Genomic DNA, 18540 nt, shown 5'->3' with positions numbered 1-18540 from the left:
AATGCAAGTTGTTTTTGCAGCAGAATTGTGCCTGTGATTCCTCAACATGTGCATGCAGTGGGACATTCCAGTTCAACACATGTTGTAAAGCCTTCAGGACATGGAGAATTGTGAATTCAGCACACAGGAATCCACTGAAATTATGTCTGCTGATCTTGATGACGTGGACTTGGCTCTCGGTAGTTGAATAGTACCTTAACTTAAAATACCATTTGCTGTTAATTCTTAAAAGTCCAGTTGTTGTTTTTTTAAAAAAACACAGTTCTTCCACTGGTCTTGCTTCCAAGGCCAACAAATCTCAGTCCAGTCTTTGGCAACAGCTTAAGCGTAGAAAATTTGATGGATGATGTAGCTATTCAGGTTCCGTACTACAGCCACAGTATATGGAGCAACCAGGAGTTAGTTGTACCCCCTTGTCCAACCTATTTCTGACCTCCCAACTTATACTGTAAAAATATCAATGATGGCAAATCTTCTAAACTGTAATCTGGACTCTTGAAACTATTAGCGAATTCTTCCTCCACTTGAAACCAATAGCTGATAAAAGAAACACAAAGCATAGCCAAGAGTCCAGGAATGCATTTCTGACTACTCTATTAAAGCCAGATGTATTGAGCTTCCATGCATTACACACAAGGATACTCTCAAATCCTTTTTGCAAAGGCTTCACAACTATTTTTGCAAAGGCAGAAAGGGCAAACAGAACACTCAACTGATCTGTGAATAGCGCTTAGTGATGGCGTTTCTCAGTCAATTCATTCAAACACAGCAAAAAAGATGGGCTTTTTTCGTCGGAAAGGGAGTTGTACAATGTAACCGAGATGAGAACACAGAAGGAACAGTGCTACCAGAATTGTCCTTTACCCCGACCTGATAGAAAGAACAGCTGGCTATTTTGTGAAGCAACTTTGAAGAACGCTGCGAAATTCTTGTTTCCTTGTCCTTTCCATCAAAGCTGACATTTAAGCCCAGCAACTGCAGCAAGCAAAACATTACAGATAAAAGCACTATTTTTGGAAATACCTTAGTGCCATCAATCAATTTTCAAGTTCAAGGGACTACTTTGTGTCCATTAGTGATCATTTTAGAAATATGATACACAGAAATGCAAGCCACATTTAGCCAGAGACTGTATAACTTATGAGCATGGTTTGTTTGTCGTTAAGCTGCTAGGTCAGGTTTGGACGATCCAATAAACCATGGTTTATCTGTGAATCAGGCTATTGAATGCTGAATGGAGTCCGACTTTCATATGTTAGCAAACCATTCATTCTATTCCAACAAAGCAACCCTTTGGACTCAGAACGAACGCCCCAACAGCACAAGAGTTGCATGTGTAAATACCCTGCCCAAGACAGGTTGGTGGGTAGCATTCAAACCCACCACTATGCCCTGTAATAATAGAGGAAGAGACCAGCTCCCTGCCCATTTAGGCCTGCAGACATCCCACTTCAAATAGACAATATCACCTGTTTTGGAGTGGATGGGGAAGAATACAGATATTCGAGCATGTAGTGGTACTGTGGAAATCAAATGCTTTTCCAGCCTTGTAATATAGTAACGGGATGCGGGTGGCGCTGTGGGTTAAACCACAGAGCCTAGGAGTTGCTGATCAGAAGGTCGGCAGTTCAAATCCCCGCGACGGGGTGAGCTCCCATTGCTCGGTCCCTGCTCCTGCCAACCTAGCAGTTCGAAAGCACGTCAAAGTGCAAGTAGATAAATAGGTACTGCTCTGGCAGGAAGGTAAATAGCGTTTCCGTGCGCTGCTCTGGTTTGCCAGAAGCAGCTTAGTCATGCTGGCCACATGACCTGGAAGCTGTACGCCGGCTCCCTCGGTCAATAAAGCAAGATGAGCACTGCAACCCCAGTGGGCCACGACTGGACCTAATGGTCAGGGGTCCCTTTACCTTTAATATAGTAACAGTGCACATACTATTTTAACATGCTTAAATTTTGACATGCTTAAATTTCTCTTAGGACAGAACCCACATGGTCAAGAGTTTGCCATAAGTAAGGGATGGAGTTCTCCCTCCATTAGGTTTACATAGCTTTAGATGTGGGCATATCAACTCCTACGCCCAGACAACATTAAACGAGACTATGTTATCACAGGCAAAATACACCAGAAGTGTGTAGGATTTAGGTAACAAATAATGCAAGTGTATATTAATATGCTTCAGGCTCTGAGGATCAAATGAATTTTGAAATTGGAATTTCAGGCCAAAATTATGTGCAACTGTGAATTTCCAATTGGAACTTACTTCAATGGGACTTACTTCTCAGTAGAGATGTATAGGACAGCACTGTTATTCTCCAAGAAATTTGGCTCCGCTTTCACTGCTTAACACATTTGCTAACTAAACCTAAAAATGAAAGACACTTCCTAATTACAAAAGCAATAATAGAAAAAGAATTTATTTTCAGATTATTAAAACTGAGAAATACATACATCTCCAAGTAGTCCATCACCAACATTTACAGGATAATTACAGGACTGGAAAGAAACATTGGTCTCTTTCTGCCTAGCTACCTAGGATTAATTCAAGAAACATTTTCTTTTCAAATGAAGCACAGGTAAACTTTGCATTGAAATGCCACCACAGAAATGCTCTTTACTGTGTTTGCCACTTCACAATCACATTCATTTGATATTGTGGCAAGTTGCTTTAGGATAAAAGATTTCATCCTACAGTATGCAGAGTATAATGTTTCTGTGTAAATCATTGTGGCTCATGTTGGAAAAACCAACGTGTGCATGAAAATCTTCTCTGCAACAAAAACACCAACTCTAGAGCATTTTAAGTCGTATTGTTTATGCATTTATTCTGTGCCACTGGAGTACAAGATGCCTTAAAGGAGACAAAAGAGGCAGAGCAGGATAAATGTGGCTCTTTTTCATTATGCAACTGTACAGTCCTTATGGACCAGTGGAGGAAGACAGTAATTATTATCATCTCCCTTGGCTTATTTCATTTCTTGATTTGTTCTTTTATGCCCTGGTGCATACTGGAAATTACCTTGGTAAATGTGTTCTCATAAGATGTGTTATTTCATGTAATATGCTATTCTAGAAGAAATCATAAACAGGTTACGGGGCCAGAAATCCAGAAGGCCCGTATGCCAAAGCCCTCATTTGGGTAATCCCACAGTCAGAAGACAACTGGGGATGAGGAGCTTCTCATTAGCAACACCCATTTATGGAATTCTCCCCCACAAAGAGGGGAGATTAGCAGTAAATGCTAATAAAAAGGAAGCATTCCTCTAGGAACAAAACGGCAGTTGGTGAAATCCTCTGCATTTTTGTGTAGAAGTTACACTGTGTAGAGGTCACACTGAATTAAATGGAACTTGCTCCTAGATTAGTGAGTATTGGACTGTAGCCTGTGTGTCTAACATAGTCTTTCTAAGCGGTCTCTAATTTTAGATTCAAAAACTCTAAGGCTAACAGATAAAGTTAATCTTTACAATCTAATCTTTATAATCAAAAAATGCATATTTGTGTGTATTCTCTCATTCCATTAAAACATTTAGAAATAAGTTATAAAAATATTTTATGTCCCAAAAAATACCCTGAAGGCCTTATTTTAAAGAGTTATTGCTCATATCCATGGACTGGCGGGCATCAGCCACAGCATCAGGCACTCGAACAGTCATATTGTTCATAGACTTCTTCAGGCAGATCTGACAACCCAGTCGAGATCTACAGAGGAGAAAAGAGCATTTACATAAACTTGTATAAATGCATGGATGCGGCAATATTTGGGGGAGGGGAGGAGGTAAATTCAATGGGTTGTATCCAATGAAGTTTTACTCTGAGTACTCCTGTTGAAATTGATGGACCCAAATTAGTTATGTCCATTGTTTTCAATGGGTCTCCTCCAAGTAGGATTAGCACTGGATACAACCCATTAAATATGTTATGTACAGGGGCAGAAATCAAGGAAGAAAAGGCTTAAATTCACATACATTAGCTTGTTGTAATTCTTCTAACAACCCTGTACGGTAGGCCACCATTACTAACGTTTTACAGTGGTACCTCGGGTTACATACACTTCAGGTTACATACGCTTCAGGTTACGAACTTTGCTTCAGGATGAGAACAGAAATCATGCTCTAGCGGCGCGGTGGCAGCAGGAGGCCCCATTAGCTAAAGTGGTTATTCAGGTTAAAAACAGTTTCAGGTTAAGTATGGACTTCCGGAACAAATTAAATACTTAACCTGAGGTACCACTGTACACCTAAGGCTGAGGGAACATTTCCATTCCCAAACTGTTAGTCTAAGACTGCATCAATTACTGAGCTTCTTGGTTGGTTGGTTGGTTGGTTGGTTGACCAAATTAATAGGTATGGAACACCACAGGAGAAGACTATCTGCCAAAAATGTCTGCTTGTCAAGTCACACTAAGAGAAACTGACAAGGGAAATGTTTTTGGCTGATAGTAAAAACCTGCATTCAAAAATGAAAAGAAACTCAAGAGTATGGATTTGCTTTTGGCTCTTTCGTTGTTTTGAATAGTTGATTCCAAATTTTAGAAGAAGTCAAAGAAGCTTTAGAGCCAGAGCCAATCTTACAGGTAGGAGCCTGCATCATAGATTGATAAAGTAAAGAGTAACCCAGAGGATGCATGGCTGTGTGGGAGTCATAAAACCAAGGCAGAGGCTTGTAAATACTGCAGGGTGCCCCCTGACATTCCTCTGGGCAATGATTACCTTATATGGTAAAGGGGCAATAAAAGCGTGACCGGATGAGGTAACATGAGATTGGCAAACGGCCATGCGGCTGGACAGAACAAAGGAGAATAAATCGGAGAAGGGCAGACAGAGGGGCTGCTCGCTCTTATCATGGAAATATTGCTGGCTTTCTGTGTCTTTATTTTATACTAAACAAATGCCACTTGTGACGGCTGGCTCCAACAAGTGGTGCCCCGTGTGAGGCTCAATTAAAAGAGGAAAACTTAAAAGAAAGGAGGCTGACTAAAGAAAGCAGTGTGAGACTGACTTCAAAGGCTAAAGGAATCAGTGTGAGACTGACTTCAGACTTCAAAGGAAACCGTGAGAGGCTTCTCGATCATCGACTCACTACGCCCGGCAAGGGTTGCACAGCGCTGATTTCATCTAAGGATCCCTGGTGAGTCGATCCCTTTTATATTGATTTTAGAAATATGGGCAGCTCCCTGTCATCTCCGCAACAGAAATTTTTAAAGGACTTAAAATTTCTCCTCTCCTCCAACAAATTGGAAGTTCCTGAGGGTGATTTGATACAGCTCATTCTGGCCATCGATGAGCATTGCCCCTGGTTTCCTGCAGATGGGACATGGGAACTAAAACAATGGGATAAGATTGGAGCACATTTTCATGGACATCCCAGTTTCGGTGTTCGAATTTTAAATGCGTGGTGCATGATTCGTTATGCTATGGGCTCTTTATCACCAAAAAACATCTCCATGGCTGCATTGCCAACACAACCTTCAGCTTCTTTAATTCAGCCTGCTGTTCTGCCATGTGTTCCAGCACTTGTTTTGCCAGCAGCCCCAGACCCCAAACCTCCAGATTACAGTTCCTCACCAGAGGACCCAATCCTGCAAAAATACAGTGGTCTGGCTGGAAATGACCCTACTCTTTCAGCGGCAGAACCAGCTACCCCCTTTCAACGTGCAGTACTTGCCTGTTCCTTATCACAGGATACCATGGCATTCCCTGTTATTGTGCCCCCTGCTGGTGCTCCAGTAGGAACTCAAGCCCAGCACCAACCTTTTGACTTTAAAATCTTGAAAGAGCTACAATTGTCAGTTAGGACAAATGGACTGCAAGCTCCATTTACACAAGCTCTTTTGGAAGCTACATTAGCCCAGCTGTTGGTGCCAGATGACATCAAGCTTTTGGCACGTACAGTTTTACCCCCATCAGCAGGTGTATTGTTTGCCCACGAATGGGAAACTGCCTGCCGTGTTTATGCTCCGGCCTTATTGCAACAAATCAGAGGGAATAATCCAATTATCATCCTTGCAGACGTCCTAGACGCCATGATGGGGCGTGGGCCCTTTGCTCAGGCTTCAGTGCAAGCCACACTGCTGCAGATCTTATTGAGGGATACTGCTCTTGCTGCTCAACAAGCAATGAGAAAAATCCCGGAACCCACCAGTATCCAGTCTAGGTGGGGTTCAATCAGACAAGAACCTAGAGAATCATATTCTTCCTTTATGGACAGGCTGATTACAGCAGTGAGTAGACAAATTGAAAATCCTGAAGCCAAACAAATAATTATCAAACAATTGGCCTTTGAAAATGCAAATGAGGATTGTAAGGTTGCGTTGCGGCCGATAATACACAATCCTACCACAGACACAGCAGCTATGCTTTGCATTTGTCAGTCTGTTGGTACAGCCACCCACAAGGCCCATTTGCTGGCAGCAGCGCTAAATAAAAACCAGCCTGTAGCCACCGATAAAACGTTTCCAGCGTGGCAAACCAAGATCACCGATACCTCAGTGTGGGTAGAACAGTGGCCTCCACCAAAAGAAAAATCCGCAGCAATGGCACCATCTCGTTTCTGAACAGCTTATTTCTGAACAATTGACTTTCGGCCACATTGAACCATCTTCATCCCACTGGCCCCAGCAGACAGGAACGGTTTGCTTTTACATTGCCAGTATATAACAATTCTCAACCCACCCAGCGATATCAGTGGGTTGTCCTGCCTTACAGCATGCGGAACTCCCCTACACTTTGTCAACATTTTGTGGGTGAAGCATTGAAACCTTTCCGCATGCGCCAACTAGAGGACAAGCCTTTGTGGGTTCCAGTTCGATGCGTGCAGCCATGGCGAGTCCCTTCAATTGCGGAAGTGCCTTCCCCACCATCTGCCTCGCCATCCTTTGCTGCACCGTTATACAAGGAAGAGGAGCAGACGACACAGTCCAGTTGAAACCACCATATTTCACCTTATCGGCTGGCAAGCAGCTGTCATCAGAATCCTATTCTGGCTGACAGCATCCACGGCTCAGCCACTCTCGAACTATAAGAACAGCTTTGTTGAATAAGACTTTTAGGGGAGAAAATTATCATAAGATATGGAGGAATAATATTTTTGTGCAAGATATGATTAAGTTTACCAGTTTATTGCATGCTTCTAAATGTTGGTTATGTATGCACATGCCCCCTTTTGCCCATCATTCAGGCTTAATGCTTCATGGTGTGCCTATTAATGGATCTTTTCAATTTACAAATGTTATATCACCTAAGAAATCTTTTTGGCCTCCAGTACAATTGACCCTCCATGAGCCTGCCTCCGTTTGTTTTCAAATTAGAGAGGGGAAAGAATCATGGGGCATATATCCAAACTGTCAATATACATTGAAATTCACTTTTAATAGCTCTTGTTCTCTTACAGGAACATACAGTGACCAATCTCAGTGCTATGGAAGTGACACCAGTGCATGGCTAAAAACTAGAAAAGAAACCTACCATGCAAATTGGAGTCTGAATTCTTCTATCCCTGGCTTAGCAAATGCTGCTGATGAGCAATTTCATATCAGTTCCTTATTTACTGCAGCCTTTACTTGGTCCCAACAGAGTAGTAATATCAGCTACTTACTCCAAAGAGAGTTATGGTTGCCTTGTGGCAGATCCATGGGCATGGTTATATTCTTGGCTTCCGGATGGAAGTTTGGCTTTGACATTTATTGATTTTAGTGATCATTATAGTAGTTATTTGCATTATTTTGTGTTGCTGTATACAATGTATTCCTTCTTTAATTTCTATGTGTACTGCATGGTTCTCCAGTCCGCGGCCCGCTTCCGGTTTCACAAGAGTCGCTTATCGCACTCGATATAATCGTATTGGAACGGACATTTATGACTCTGATTAATAAAGAAAGAGGGCATGTGGGAGTCATAAAGCCAAGACAGAGGCTTGTAAATACTGCAGGGTGCCCCCTGACATTCCTCTGGGCAATGATTACCTTATATGGTAAAGGGGCAATAAAAGCGTGACCGGATGAGGTAACATGAGATTGGCAAACGGCCATGCGGCTGGACAGAACAAAGGAGAATAAATCGGAGAAGGGCAGACAGAGGGGCTGCTCTCTCTTATCATGGAAATATTGCTGGCTTTCTGTGTCTTTATTTTATACTAAACAAATGCCACTTGTGACGGCTGGCTCCAACATGGCTGCTTTTACTTTGGGGTATCATGATTAACCATCACAAAGGGAATGTGTCATAGGAAGCTTTCTAGCCATGCATTTCTTTCCTTCCCTGGCAAGGCAGTGAGTACATCAGAAACTTTTGCTTCCATTTTTTATTAACTACTGTTTAGTCCTAAAATGTAGTTAGTATCAACTAAGGTTTGTTGAAACAAGTCAGCTTCATAATCCATAGTTTGAAATTGTCTTGTTTCCAATAAATCGAAGTTATGATAAGCCACTGCTTGCAGGGTTCATATACTTAGTATGACCTACTAGGTATGTCAGTTCTGGAGTGATACTATAAGATCATTTGGTAGATTTTAAGCTGGTTTCACGTTACCTGTCTGTCAATCCATAGGCAAGGTCCAGCATATCCATTTCCTCATCAGTGATTGCATCTAGGTTTTTAAATATATTGTCTTCAAAGATTAAGTGGCAAGTGGAGCAGGCAAGTGTTCCTTCACATGCACCTAAAGACAAACGTAACAATTAGCCAGACTAATAGGCAGACATTTAAGATTTCTGTATTAAATTCTATTGTCAGTAAGATGACTCTCCCAGAACACTTAAACTGGAAAATGTTCTGGAAGTTTTAAAAAATGATTTAAATTGGTTTAGCCAATTTTACTAATATTTAACAAACACTAAACACGTTTGCCATGTTAAATTATCTCAAAACTTTCCCCATTATCTAAAAGTATCTGAGTAGCAATATTTTATCATGCCAGGTGTGGTTTAAATGTTGAATTAAAACAAATCCTAAGTTAAATTTATTTTTATAGGAATGTTTGTAAAAAAAATTAAGGCTGGACAGTTAAACAGCATTCGTTACATTTAAAATTTTAGGAAAATATGAAAACACTGAAAACTAGTTCTTATACTAGTTTCAGCAGACTTAACAAACTGTGCATAAGATAATACTGAAGCTAAGATGAAAGGAACTGGAGAACCTTTGGCCAACTTTGCAAATCTTTCAGAAGCAAAGACAGAATGTAAAGCAGGCCTATTTCATTTGCAGTCTTCGCTGCTGTATTTCCCCCTGCCCTTTGGTATCATATCATCATATCTTAAAGAAACTGGGTATATATTTACTATTCAAGTGGAGGGCAATATGTATCTTAAACTTGACAAGTGGGACCGAATGCAAAATGTTACAGCTTGGAGTGCCTCCCTCCCTCTTGTCCCACCCAAGACAATTTGCATTCTGTTAGCCACTAACCACTCTGTTCTCATTGTGGGTGGGTGTTTGTGTGGGGTGTTTCATAGTGGTCCTGTTTTGGCTACAATTATATTACCAGCTGAGTTTGCAATTAGAAGGAATGGTTTTGTTTAAAATGAACATAAGGTGTTCCTTAAACTTCTAACATAAAAATAATTCATCAACCACAGAGGGGTTGCAGAATCCTGGCTTTCTTTCTCCTTGTTAAAGATATTTTAGAAAACATGAACTGCAACAAGTATTAATAACCAAATATTGGGATAGTTTCTGTGAAATATGCATCAGGTAATAATCGGCAACAGAAATAAAGCCAAAATAATTAATTATAAAAATGTAGTTGTAAACATCATCTTAAGAGCAACAGAGCATTATGCTAAGGGAGGGAAGATCTGCATGAAGCAGGCAAATATGTTTTAGTCTTTCAGGAGCAGTAAGCTATCTAAATCTGCAATGCCCCCTAGTGACAAAATTAAAGACACAATTTTCAAAAATATTAAAAAAAAATCAGAAAAATCATTTGTAGGCATTTTAACACTAACTGGTAACAATTTAAAATAGTCAGTGAGAATTTCCAACAGGAAAACTAACTTTTTCCTAACTTTCTAGGTATTGGTTGTTTTGCTTGTTTCCCCTTGTTAGTTAGATAACTGAAAATTTCATATATTGGCATGTCAAACAGTATAGTATGGGCGCATCTTACGCACATTTAACTTGCATGATTTCAACCAGAGAAATTGGAAACATATCCTGAATAATAAAATACATTTTATTATTCAGGGGTTTATTAAACCCCTGAATAATAAAATGGGTTTAATGAGGCAACCCATTAAATTTGGAAATCTCTTGCAAAATGCACTGTACTGCAGAATAAAATTAAACCAACTGAATTTTTGGGAAAAGACAATTTCTTCAGGGAAAGCTACCATTTACTCAGAGACCAGTGTCAAATGAAACTCATGCCTGTTTCAGAATGCCCTATTTTGGTTAAAATTCACTGGCCTTGGAGCTCTCTAGTTAAAACTCATCTCTCCCATTCAAATCAGTAGGACCTAGATAGAGGAAAGCATCCAAGACTAGATCCAACTAGTCAAACAAAGTAAAACAATATTTCCTTCCCCTATGAACTCCTATTCTCTAGTTACAGGGAAGTACTTACCAAACCCATCTATATCTAGGTTGTTATCAATCACAACATCTAGAAGAGAGTCTCCAACCTTCCCTTGGGCTGTTAGCTTGTCACCATCACGATTTATAAAGTGCACAGTAACTTTATCTTCTGAGCTGAAAAATAATAATAAAGAAACAACGATCTTTAGCAGCCTTTACCTATAGTAGTGTGAAGGATTCAAAAGGATCACAGAATCATAGAATTGTAGAGTTGGAAGGGACCCCAAAGATCATCTAGTACAAGCCCCTGCAATGCAGGAATCTCAGCTAAAGCGTCCATGACAGATGGTCACCTAACCTCTGTTTTAAAACCTCCAAGGAAGAAGAGTCCACAACCTCCCAAGGGAAATTGTTCCTCTGCCAAACAACTCTTGATATCAGAAAGTTTTTCCTGATGTTTAGTCGGAATCTCCTTTCTTGTAACTTGAAGCCATTGGCTGCAGCTCCCTCCTTACATCATTTATTCTCTAATCACCAGGTTGAGAATCACTTTCCTTTTGTGTGAAGACAGAGGCAAAGCAGGTGTTGAGTAGTTCTGCCTTCTCTCTGTCACCCAATAGCGTTTCTACGTCTTTTCAATGCAGAGGACCTAGCACTTTCTTGTTCTTCCTCTTACTTCGGACGTAGCAAAAAAAACCTTTTAAAATTATTTTTAACCCCTCTTGCAAGCATGAGCTGATGTTGAGCTTTAGCCAGTCTGACCCTCACCTTGCAACTGTTGCCTACTCATGTATACTCCTCCCTTGTGTTTTTCTCTTTCTTCCACTTCTATACATGCCCTTCTTAACTCTCATCTTATCTGTAAATGCAGCCACACCAGTTTCCTCAGATGCCTAAGGATATTAGTTAAGCAACCCAACAACAAACTGGGAATATTTGTGGACCACTTTGAGGAGAAAATTGGTTGAAGATTAGAACACTTTTGATAAATATGGATCTTTTACTGCAATCCTTTAATGTAGCTATAAATATATTTAGTGTACTTAAACATATCCAAAAACATTTTTAGTTTTCTCAAGTTGAGACTTTTATTGTAATTGCTCAGTTTCTTTAGTAGTCATTGCTATCAGAATTACTGAATGCAACCTCTTATTGTGATCCCTTTAAAGTGGAGAATGTTCTCTGCTTAAAAAGCCAAGGTATAGATGAGCTCCAGCTACCTGCACACTGTCGCTGTACATGAGCAGCAAAATTAGCAAGAAAGCTGCAGAAATAATAATTATTATATTATATTATATTATATTATATTATTATATTAATATATATACACACACACATACCCCACCCAACTGGCACAGCACACCTGGAGCAGCGTTCAAAACTCCCATAGTTCTAGGTGCATTTTGTGACAGGGAATTTCATTAATACAAGCAGTTTCTGAGCTCTGGGGGAAGTACTGTGCCTAAGATTTCAGATTAAAACTGCTGCTGCTGGAACGAAAGGACCTTTTTCTGCCTCCCCACTTCTAGCCATTCTCTGAGGACTGGAGAAGGGACCCTCATAAGAAGATTAGGGGGTGGGCAGGGGAAGTATGGCTTTGCAGTCTTCAAATGAGGACTAGACCATGTGAAAAATGAATATAAGATTTTAAAGGTAAAGGTAAAGGTACCCCTGACCATTAGGTCCAGTCGTGACCGACTCTGGGGTTGCGACGCTCATCTCGCTTTATTGGCCGAGGGAGCCGGCGTACAGCTTCTGGGTCATGTGGCCAGCATGACTAAGCTGCTTCTGGAGAACCAGAGCAGCACACGGAAATGCTGTTTACCTTCCCGCCAGACCGGTACCTATTTATCTACTTGCACTTTGACATGCTTTTGAACTGCTAGGTTGGCAGGAGCAGGGACCGAGCAACAGGAGATCACCCCATCACGGGGATTCGAACTGCCGACCTTCGAATCGGCAAGTCCTAGGCTTGCCACCCGTGTCCCTTATATAAGATTTTAGCTGCAGTTAATTCATTTTCAGCTTTGTATTGTTATTAAAAAGCGCACCTAGACATTCTGTTGCAGCGCTCATAACCTAGGTTTAAGCTGCCATTTAGCTACTAGCTTTCATATCTCAGTTTCTAACATTGACCTAGAGCTTCTTCCCAGTTAGAAAAGTGAGAAGAATGCCTAGCAATATAACAGAATAAAGATACCACAGAAAAATATTAATAAAAAATAGGTTGAGATGATGTTGGTGCCATGTAGCCCTCCCTAAGGAGAGCATTTGATGGATGGTGAGCTATTACATAAAAGGTCTGCTCTCTTGTCACCACCCTCCAGACCTCCTTCCCAGCTGGCATGCAGAAAAGGTCTTCAGAACTAGTTCAAACACTTATAAGAAACAGTTTCTATCAGATCACTTTCTTGCAATGCTTTCAGCCTCTGTAGGAGTAGCTGTAAGCATGAGATCTACTCCTTTGTTATGAGGACTTGTTTGGCTGCTGGAAGGAGTCTTATTTGTCACAAGCAACCACTTTTCTTTTGTCAGTCTGAAAATTCGCAGTTTTTGCTATGTGTATGTTTTCTGTTGGCTAGGAATAGGTGATAGGTCAGAAAGAGCTCAGCTCTGATCATTGTGAGTTGCTTAACAGGGAGATTTAGTTTTGTGCATTGCCTGAAGCTTTCCCTCACAGTTCAAGTACCGGTATTTCTGTAATTCACAGGATTCTTTTCTCTATGGATTATTCAATGTGGATCAGGATTTCACAGAAAAGCTTGCGTTTTTCAGTAGGTATAGAGCTTTCTTCCTTTGGGGGAAATTGAGCTTTCCATGTTCCAATCATTTAGGGTTTACCTGTTGAGAGAGTTCTCCGATTTCTTTAAGGACGGATTTATCATAGAAGCTCATTGCCACAATCCAAGCATGCATATGGTTTCTCTCCTGTATGGTCTTTAATATTGTTTATCCCTAGACTAATGCTTTTTCCTCACTCCAAAAATGTATATACTGTAGTTTCCCCTCATGTGAATTCTTAGAAGTGATACAAGGTTGTGCATCAAAGTGAACATCTTTCCAGAGATTTAAATGTTTGTATGCTTGTTTTCTGTCTCACATAGAGGGAGAATCAAAGCACCTGTGTGCAAGGAAATAATATCTAAGACACAATATGAGAGAGAAAAGGAATGGGGAGGGATGACTAAGGCAAGCAAATTCAAGGACTGATCCCATAAAGCAGTAAACCCTTTCTTGGAATGCTGATCCTTCTATTGCTGAAAGAGCACCATCCAGAACCTTGGGGGAACCTCAAAGTTTGCATTAGCACAAAAACACTTTAGTAAAACAAGACAAAAGAAAAACATAAGGAAATGAACTCCTCCAAACATCCTAACAAGGATGGTGTAAGCTCAGTAAAATTATAAAGATAATTTTGCTTTTAGAGTTCAAGTGACTGGCCTCTTAATTTTACCTAAGATTTCTGACCTGACCTATTATCACCAAATAGGTCAGGTACAAAATTCTATTTTGTACTAAAAGGACAAATGCTATTTTAAATTAAGCATGGTGGTATCCCCTATAAAATTATTCAGCATTGCATGACATGATTTATTATGATGCCACATTCAATATTATGATGCCATTTTCAATTCTTGTCAAATATCCCCATTCCCTCTCCCCACTCCAGAAGACAGTTCACAAGCTGTTCTCAGGAACAAGGATGCATGCCATGAAACATAATCAAGAATGAAAGAGTGACCTTGTTTATCTGCAAAATTCAGTCAAGTATGTGCTAATTTTATGGTTAGTTAACGTCACAATTTTTACAAAGCTTAAAACAACAGCGTTTAAAGATGATGAATTTCTACACACAAACACTCCAAGGTCTTTTTGCTTCGTATGTGGAATTCTATCTACAGCAAGATCAGAGCAGACTTGAAATTCATGCATTTTCCCCCTCCGTACCCCCTAAAAGAAGTAGACGTTATAGGAATATCCTATGTTTATCTGAACATTTATTCATTTTTAAAAAGTATACCCTGCTTTTCACCTCATCTGGGTCTCAAAGTAGCTTATCAAAAATAAAAAATATGCAAAATTTAAAACATAAATGAAAACACTGAAGAATAAAACATCAGCACATAAATCAAAGTACACAGGCCCCCCGAAATAAAATCATTTTCTCCTGATGTCTATACTTGGCAGGGACAGTGCCTGCCTGACTTCTAATGGGAGTGAGTCCATAGTGTTAAGTCCACTACACTGAAGGCACGAGTCCTCATTGACCTGAGTTGTGCTTTTGTGCTCCCATATATGATCTCCGTAATCACCTGGGACACATAGGATTAGGTAGTCCTTACGGTATCCTGGGTCTATGTTGCTCAGGGCTTTATACATTAGCACAAGAAATCTGAACCTGGCCCAGTAGCAGATGGGAAGCCAGTGCAGGTCTCTTAACACTAGTGTCATGTGCTGAGGATACTGTAGTTTGTTCCCACCGCCAGTCTAGTTGCAACATTTTGCACTAGCTAAAGCTACTGGATCAAATCCAGGGGCAGCCTCACATAGAATGCATTGCAGTAATCCAGTCTTGCAGTTACCAATGCATGGACCATAGTGGTGACTGTCTCTGTTTCGCAACAGCTAGCATACCAGTCAAAACTGACAAAAAGAACTCCTAGCCACTGAGGCTACTTGTGCCTCAGGTAACAAATATGGTTCCATGGGATGCTTCCATGAGATCAAGCAGGAACTTGGACAGCTCCATGAGATACAGTGACAGCATTTGGCTCTGGAAGCCCAGAGATGCTCAAACGGGGGTGGTTTCAAGGGTCTGAGTATATATTTTTTCGCGTATACCAGTGGCGTAGCGTGGGTTATCAGCACCCGGGGCAAGGCAAGTAATTTGCGCCCCCTAACCCGTGGATTTGCGCCCCCTAACCCGTGGATTTCCCTAACCCCCAGATGTTGCGCCCGGTGTGGCCGGCCCCCCCTGCACCCCCCACGCTACGCCACTGGCGTATACACAGAACCTTTGGAATCAACCCCCCGCCCCCCACATAATATGTGATTGTAAAGGTAAAGTGACCCCTGACCATTAGGTCCAGTCATGGATGACTCTGGGGTTGCGGCGCTCAACTCACTTTATTGGCCGAGGGAGCCGGTGTACAGCTTCCGAGTCATGTGGCCAGCATGACTAAGCCGCTTCTGCAATTCAAAGATGTATAAAAGCAAAACTGTGGTGCCACAAGTCAAATCCATGTTATGGGGAAATACCACTCTAGTACACACTACAGCACATATTGTACTGTACATACACAACAGCATCTCTTGCACTTTTGTCTCTAACCTACAAGACCTGAGGAGCAAGCAGTAGCATAACATGACAAGGGACATGTGATGGGGCACTGTCATAGCTCACAAGCCTATCATGTTGGAGAATCTCTTTCTAGCCTCACTTTTCACCATCTCTGGATTCTCTCATTCAAAAGCATCTTCTTCTGTAACCCTGCTCACTGTGGCAAAATTGTAATATGGTTTGGAAAGGAAGCAGGCAGCGAAGCAGGAGTGAAGACCACCCTTCAAAAGGACATGCAACAATTTTAACATGCCTGGAGAAGCAGCAACTATGACATACTATTTACCTTAAGCCCACACCATCCCAGATACAGTGTGCAACTTTCCTTGTCCTGCATAGAATGTTAAGTTCAGACAAGCGTCTCAGTCAACTGTAAATATAATACACAAGGGGTTGATTATAGTCAGCTTTCTTGTAGAAGATTATGCCAGCCTATCTTGCATCACCAAATGGTGTTTAAAGAAGGGATTTACCTCTCCCAAATGTGTCCTCTAGACAGCACTGTATGTACCAGCCTAGGCTTGAGGGGCAGTGTGTGGCTATCTTGGAGAGATAGCTTACATGTGAAGAGATGTAAAAACTGTAAGAGAGTGCATGAAAGTAGGATAATTGCTTACGTATATCAAGAATGTGTCAAGGATCTTTGTGCAGTAAAAGTTCAGCCTTGAGCTGGTTTGATAGGAAGTAGGGACCCTGAACTTCTTGCTGAATCAGGCATCCAGTTCACAATGCAAGCATTTCTATGCTTGTGTAAAGCTAAGGCAAGGGATCGACTCTATATAAGACTGTATAATTTGCTAAAGTTGCCTTAAACATCACAACTGTGTGCTTATTGAAGAAATCCCATACACAGTAATTTGATCTCACTGACTATGTACCCTGTCCAAACAGTCATCCAGATTTGAGTGTTTGTACCTGTGATAGAAAGGATGTGGGTGGCGCTGTGAGTTAAACCACAGAGCCTAGGACTTGCTAATCAGAAGGTCAGCGGTTTGAATCCCTGCGACGGGGTGAGCTCCCGTTGCTCGGTCCCTGCTCCTGCCCACCTAGCAGTTCGAAAGCACGTCAAAGTGCAAGTAGATAGGTACCGCTCTGGTGGGAAGGTAAACGGCGTTTCCGTGCACTACTCTGGCTCGCGAGAAGCGGCTTAGTCATGCTGGCCACATGACCTGGAAGCTGTACGCCAGCTCTCTCGGCCAATAAAGTGAGATGAGGGCCGCAACCCCAGAGTCGGTCATGACTGGACCTAGTGGTCAGGGGTCCCTTTACCTTTAAAGAGTGGCTGGGGCAACCCAGCCAAATGGTCAGAGTACAAATAATAAAATTATGATTATTAAATTGACAGTGTGTGAGAGAAGCAGAGTGTGTGTTAAGAGTGGGGGGGGAGGCAAGAGAGCATGAGAGACAGAGAGTGTGCAAGACTTTGCGCTTGAAAAAGCTCAGCTGATAATGCCAAGGTTTCAGGTTCAATGGGGACAACTGCCTATTTCTGCATTGTGGGGTGTTGGCCTAGAATAAATGATCCTCAGGGTTCCTTCCAACTTTATACAGTAGTACCTCTGGTTGCAAACGGGATCCGTTCCGGAGGCCCATTTGCAACCTGAACAGAACGCAACCAGCATCTGCGCGTGCGTGGGTCGCAATTCGCCACTGCTGTGCATGCATGTGACGTCATTTTGCGCGTCTGCGCATGCTGCAAAACCCTGAAGTAACCCGTTCCATTACTTTCGGGTCGCCGCAGGATGCAACCTGAAGCAAACATAACATGAGGTATGACTGTATAGTGATATTATAGTCAACAGTTATATGGGATATGGATGTTTTATGGTGGCCTATACTCCCATCATCCCTGAGCTCTGGCCTTGCTAGCTAGGGGTGATGGGAGTTGTAGTCCAACAACATCTGGAGACGCACAGGTTCAGAAAGGCTGTTCTATATAGAGACAGAGAGAGGGGGCTCTGTGTGTGTGTGTGTGTGTGTGTGTGTGTGTGTGTGAGAGAGAGAGAGAGAGAGAGAGAGAGAGAGAGAGAGAGAGAGACCCCCACTCCCAGGCCCCCCTCACGAGAGGCAGCCTCCCCTCCGCTCTTGAACCGAGAGGCTGAAGAGGCAGCAGCAGAAGAGAGGCCGCGAGGAAACGCGCCGCGAAAGGCGGCCAAGCACAGGCTTCCCGCTTACCTGAGCGGCGCCCGGGCCGAGGCGTGGAACAGCCGCGACGGGCCCAGGCTGGCAGCGGCAGCCCAGCCGCCTCTGACCCCGCGGGAGGCCGAGAGAAGCCGGCAGCCGGAGGAGGCCGCAGCCCGGAGGAGAGCGGTGGTCCTGGTAGCAGCCATCACGCAGCGGCGGTAATCGAGGAAGGGACTCTCCGTCAGTCTCGGCAGCAGCGGAAGAGGCTGGAGCTGCGGCTTCCTTTCACTTTCCCCTCAGGACGACTAAAGTCCGAAGGCCGGGCCCTCCCCCTTACGCAACCGGCACCAGCTGCGGCTATTCTCGTAAGTGTTTAAGTATGCGCCGCCCGGCGAATGGCTTAGAACGACGCCCCGCAAGGCGGGCGCTTTCCTTAGCGTAGGCGGAGCGCTCCCAAGTTGCGCAAAAGGCGCCTTCGGCTTCACAGAGTTTGGTTTTGAAGGGCGGCTCTTTCTTTCCCAATTCTCCGCCTCCACCGAGGCCGTCCTGCTGCTTGTGTCAGG

General features: G+C 42.5%; 1 protein-coding gene and 1 long non-coding RNA gene across 2 annotated transcripts; both read right to left on the bottom strand.

Moving 5' to 3' along the window:
- Window positions 1–2399: 2399 nt before the first annotated feature.
- FDX1 (ferredoxin 1) lies at window positions 2400–18313 on the bottom strand. The gene is made up of 4 exons (XM_081860846.1): window positions 18029–18313; window positions 10562–10686; window positions 8527–8656; window positions 2400–3700 (listed from the first exon to the last, which is right to left on the bottom strand). Exons 1-4 carry the CDS (start codon window positions 18181–18183, stop codon window positions 3580–3582), a joined length of 531 nt encoding a protein of 176 aa, XP_081716972.1. The 5' UTR covers window positions 18184–18313; the 3' UTR covers window positions 2400–3579.
- LOC309341311 lies at window positions 5142–6776 on the bottom strand. Its single transcript, XR_014156196.1, has 2 exons — window positions 6502–6776; window positions 5142–6177 (listed from the first exon to the last, which is right to left on the bottom strand). It is a non-coding gene; the product is annotated as an uncharacterized lncRNA (long non-coding RNA).
- Window positions 18314–18540: the final 227 nt, after the last annotated feature.

Source organism: Podarcis erhardii, assembly GCF_964252035.2.
Source record: "Podarcis erhardii genome assembly, chromosome: 4".
Classification (NCBI taxonomy): Eukaryota; Metazoa; Chordata; class Lepidosauria; order Squamata; family Lacertidae; genus Podarcis; species Podarcis erhardii.
Note: the sequence above shows the minus strand (reverse complement) of the source record. Positions and strands in the feature narration are given on the sequence as shown.

Coding starts and splice junctions, on each gene's coding strand:
- FDX1 (XM_081860846.1), bottom strand. CDS start 18,183: ATGGCTGCTACCAGGACCACCGCTCTCCTCCGGGCTGCGGCCTCCTCC. Junction 8,657..10,561: donor CCTAGATATAGATGGGTTTG/GTAAGTACTTCC, acceptor GTTTGTCTTTAG/GTGCATGTGAAGGAACACTT. Junction 3,701..8,526: donor GCCTATGGATTGACAGACAG/GTAACGTGAAAC, acceptor TCTCCTCTGTAG/ATCTCGACTGGGTTGTCAGA.